Here is a 3910-nt window from a genome sequence, read left to right as displayed (position 1 = left end):
CCAGGAAGGACGAAGAGAGAGCCAAGAGGTCACGGGACGAGGTACTGGGTACTGCTGGGTACTGCTGGGTATTGCTGGGAACTTCTGGGTACTCCTAGGTACTACTGGGTATTACTGGGAACTTCTGGGTACTACTGGGTATTGCTGGGAACTTCTGGGTATTGCTGGGAACTTCTGGGTACTGCTGGGAACTACTGCAGGGTTTCCCCCAGTGCATTATAAGCCTGGCAGCCCGCCATGCTTTACTAGCCCCGCCGCCAGGCTAAGCGTTGCTTGTTTACGTTTCAAGGAAAATAAAAAAAAACGTTTGGGTTTTTTTAAGCCGGGCTGCAAGCGTCTCTGTTGCTCTCAGCATTTCACTAGCAGAACAGATTTATTCTAAATGATAGGTTTATAACATGTTTATAGTTTATGCATTTAAAGCCAACAGCGCGGACCAATCACATCTGGCGCCTCCTTTCACTCAAACTGGACTCAGGCTGACCTGTAAGGATATTTACATCAACCTACTGTGAGGAATTATGATCCTTTGGAGAACTCTAGGTAGGAGTCTAAAACCCGCCGCGTAGCTCTGGTTGCTCAATGTGAACCGCAGGAATAACTTGTAGCGAATTCAGAGGTGCGTTGTGGAGCGGTGAGAATAATTTATCTCTGTGAACGAACAATTATATGCGGCGTTTCCATCTCAACACGCTGCCCAGCGTGTGGCTCTGTGTCTGTCTTCCCTGTAGAGTTTATGTCTGTGGTCCCTGTTGGCCGGAGCGTTTGTGGATAACGAGCAGCGCTAACCTCATCATGCAGGTTCAGCCCGGTGAGGAGCTTTCACCGGGCTGATTTTATATCATTTTATTATTATTCTTCCAGTTACTCAATGCATCAAACCATATCAATGCGTTGTCTACTTAGAGTTAATGTGCACAGAGATCTGAGAAACTTGACCAACCAGAATAGTTTCTGTGACGCTTATTAAAAACTCAACAGACACGAAATGGAAGAGCTACTAAAGCCACATAGCAGCATTGAATTAAATCTCCTGTTTGTTGCTCATCTCTGCGCAGTGCAGCAGATTTACCTCATCATGCAGGGCTGGTCCAAGGCTGCATGAGGCCTTGAGCAGAATTTGACTAGGGGCCCCTTTTGTTGCTACAATCATCAGCACCTCTAACAGCTTCTGTGTTAGATTTAGTGAAATATGGGAGAAGGGAGTAGTTTAATTGGCCAGCCTAAAAAGCAATAAGTTATAACCACAGTTTACTAATTTGGATTTGTAAACTCAAAGACTAAACTCACAGCATCAGATTGTTACTATGGTAACAAAACAATCTAACTATGAATATTGTTCTTTGAAGTTTTACAAAGTAAACTTGCCAGCTCCTTAAAATCTTGTATTTAAATGTTAAACAATTTAAAATCTTTTAATTTATGTATGCTGAAATTGAATCCAGTTTAACAGCATTGATAATCTCAATAAACAAGAGTTACATTTATGTATCTGTGGTCTGTTTTAAAATATTAGCGTTTATGGGGCCCCTGAAGCCCTTGGGGGCCTGATGGAGCCGCTGACTTAATTTGGATTAAACAGAAGAGCAAATTTGTTGTTTTTAGACTCGTTGTGGGTTTAAATAGCATTTCACTGGAGATCTTTTCCTGTAACATAACAGTAATACTTTAATATTTTCTGTCAACTTAACATCTTTTAATAGAAAAACATGGTGGACCGACTCAACGCTCCGACCACTGGGCTTAGCAAGTTTTCTTGGGGAAACCCTGTACTGGGAACTACTGGGAACTACTCTGTTGTACTGTGTACTGCATGCCAATCGATCAGTTCAAATTCGGTTAAATAAAATCTCCGAGTGAAGCATCACCACAGTGAAATGTAAATCTTTTTCTTTCCACCAATCACAGTGTCTGCAGACGTGGTACCATGAAGGCCCCGCCTCCCTGAAGGAAGCTCGCCTCTGGTTGGCTAGATATTCTCTGCCACGGTGAGTCATCAGCAGACTGACCAATCAGCTCCATGGCTGCTCCAGATCCGGGTCGCGAACCCTAAGCAGCCTCTCATTGGCTGAGATCCACAACGTCTTGCTGTGATTGGTCCGTCAGGTCGATGAGGCGTCTGGAAGCTGCACGCGCTTTGAAGGAGGTTGCCGAGGCGACAAAGACGATCCGCCAGCAGGAGCTGCACAAGTCGCTGAGGGTGAGTCGGTACCACGGGTCATGGAGCGGGTCCAGAGCGGGTCCAGAGCGGAAACGTGGGACTTGTCTGAAACAGGGCAACAGAACCGAGGGAGGCCCGATATTAATGCAGCAACTAGTTCAATCCAGTTGAACCAGTTTGTTTTATTTTGCAGATAAATTGGTTCAGTTCTTCTTTCTATAAACCCGACGAAGCCCAGTTCTGGAACCAGTTCACTCCAGTTTAATTCCACTGGTATAAAAAACCAGTTCAAATCATATTCATGTGAATGAATCTGTGTTTAAACCAGTTTAATGCATTTGAAATCCAGTTAAATATTTTTTTCTCAGGTTAGTTTATATCAGCGGAATCTGGTTCCTAAACCACTTCTGTCCCAGTAGAATCCGGATCAAACCGCCTGAACCGGTTGAATCCAGTGTGAGACCTGACACTCGCAGCAGCTGATCTCAGTTTAACTCTTCCTCTTCCTCCTCTTCCTCGTCAGAATCTGAACAACTTCTGCAGTCAGATTGGAGACGATCGGCCAATCAGCTTCTGCCACTTCAGTCCGGACTCCAAGATGCTCGCCACGGCGTCCTGGTAAGAGCTCTGCCCCGACCGCTGTTGTTGTTCTGAGGCTATTGCTAGTGTGCTAATGCTAGCGTGCTAACGCCTCCAGGAGCGGCTTGTGCAAGCTGTGGTCGGTTCCGGACTGCGCCCTGATCCGGACCCTGAGAGGTGGGCGGAGCTTCCTGCTTCTCTTTATATCGGAGTCCAGTTAAATATGCTAACCGGGTTTCTTTTTGCCCCTCCCCCGCCTCGCTGTGATTGGCTGAAGGACACAACACCAACGTGGGCGCCGTGGCGTTCCGCCCACAGGCCGGCATCTCTCTGGACCGGTCCGATGTCAGCCTGGCGTCCTGCGCCGCCGACGGGACGGTGAAGCTGTGGAACCTGGAGAGGTGGGCGAAGACGGGAGGAGGACTGGTTGCTATGGAAACGAACAATGACGATCTGTTTCTGTGGTCACCATAGTGACGAGCCAGTGGCGGACATCGAGGGTCACAGTGATCGGGTTTCCCGAGTTTCCTGGCATCCGTCCGGAAGATTCCTCGGAACCACCTGGTAAGAGAACCGAGACCAGAACCAGGACCACAGCACTGTGTAGTAGCATGTAGTACTTCGTAGTGACTTATAGTACTGTGTAGTAACCTGTAGTAACCTGTAGTGACCCGTAGTACTCTGTAGTAACCTGTAGTGACCCGTAGTACTCTGTAGTAACCAGTAGTACTCTGTAGTGACCCGTAGTACTCTGTAGTAATCTGTAGTGACCCGTAGTACTCTGTAGTAACCTGTAGTAACCAGTAGTACTCTGTAGTAACCTGTAGTGACCAGTAGTACTCTGTAGTGACCCGTAGTACTCTGTAGTAACCTGTAGTTACCCGTAGTACTCTGTAGTAACCAGTAGTACTCTGTAGTAACCTGTAGTAACCCGTAGCACTCTGTAGTAACCTGTAGTGACCCGTAGTACTCTGTAGTAACCTGTAGTGACCAGTAGTACTCTGTAGTAACCAGTAGTACTCTGTAGTAACCAGTAGTACTCTGTAGTAACCTGTAGTGACCCGTAGTACTCTGTAGTAACCAGTAGTACTCTGTAGTAACCTGTAGTGACCCGTAGTACTCTGTAGTAACCAGTAGTACTCTGTAGTAACCTGTAGTGACCCGTAGTAC

General features: G+C 46.7%; 1 protein-coding gene across 1 annotated transcript in view; it reads left to right on the top strand.

The window, feature by feature from the left end:
• prpf4 (pre-mRNA splicing tri-snRNP complex factor PRPF4) overlaps positions 1 to 3910 on the top strand; it is a 20998-nt gene that overhangs the window by 14809 nt on the left and 2279 nt on the right. The window contains exons 5-11 of the mRNA XM_016665839.1: positions 1 to 41; positions 1909 to 1988; positions 2107 to 2200; positions 2685 to 2779; positions 2859 to 2917; positions 3018 to 3141; positions 3215 to 3305. The exon at positions 1 to 41 is cut by the window's left edge and continues 1 nt beyond it. Of these exons, the coding sequence (XP_016521325.1) occupies positions 1 to 41; positions 1909 to 1988; positions 2107 to 2200; positions 2685 to 2779; positions 2859 to 2917; positions 3018 to 3141; positions 3215 to 3305 (584 nt within the window). The remainder of the gene's footprint in view (positions 42 to 1908; positions 1989 to 2106; positions 2201 to 2684; positions 2780 to 2858; positions 2918 to 3017; positions 3142 to 3214; positions 3306 to 3910) is intronic.

Source organism: Poecilia formosa, unplaced genomic scaffold (genome assembly GCF_000485575.1).
Source record: "Poecilia formosa unplaced genomic scaffold, Poecilia_formosa-5.1.2 Scaffold626, whole genome shotgun sequence".
Classification (NCBI taxonomy): domain Eukaryota; kingdom Metazoa; phylum Chordata; class Actinopteri; order Cyprinodontiformes; family Poeciliidae; genus Poecilia; species Poecilia formosa.
The sequence above is the reverse complement of the archived record's forward strand: the minus strand, read 5'-3'. Positions and strand labels throughout refer to the sequence as shown.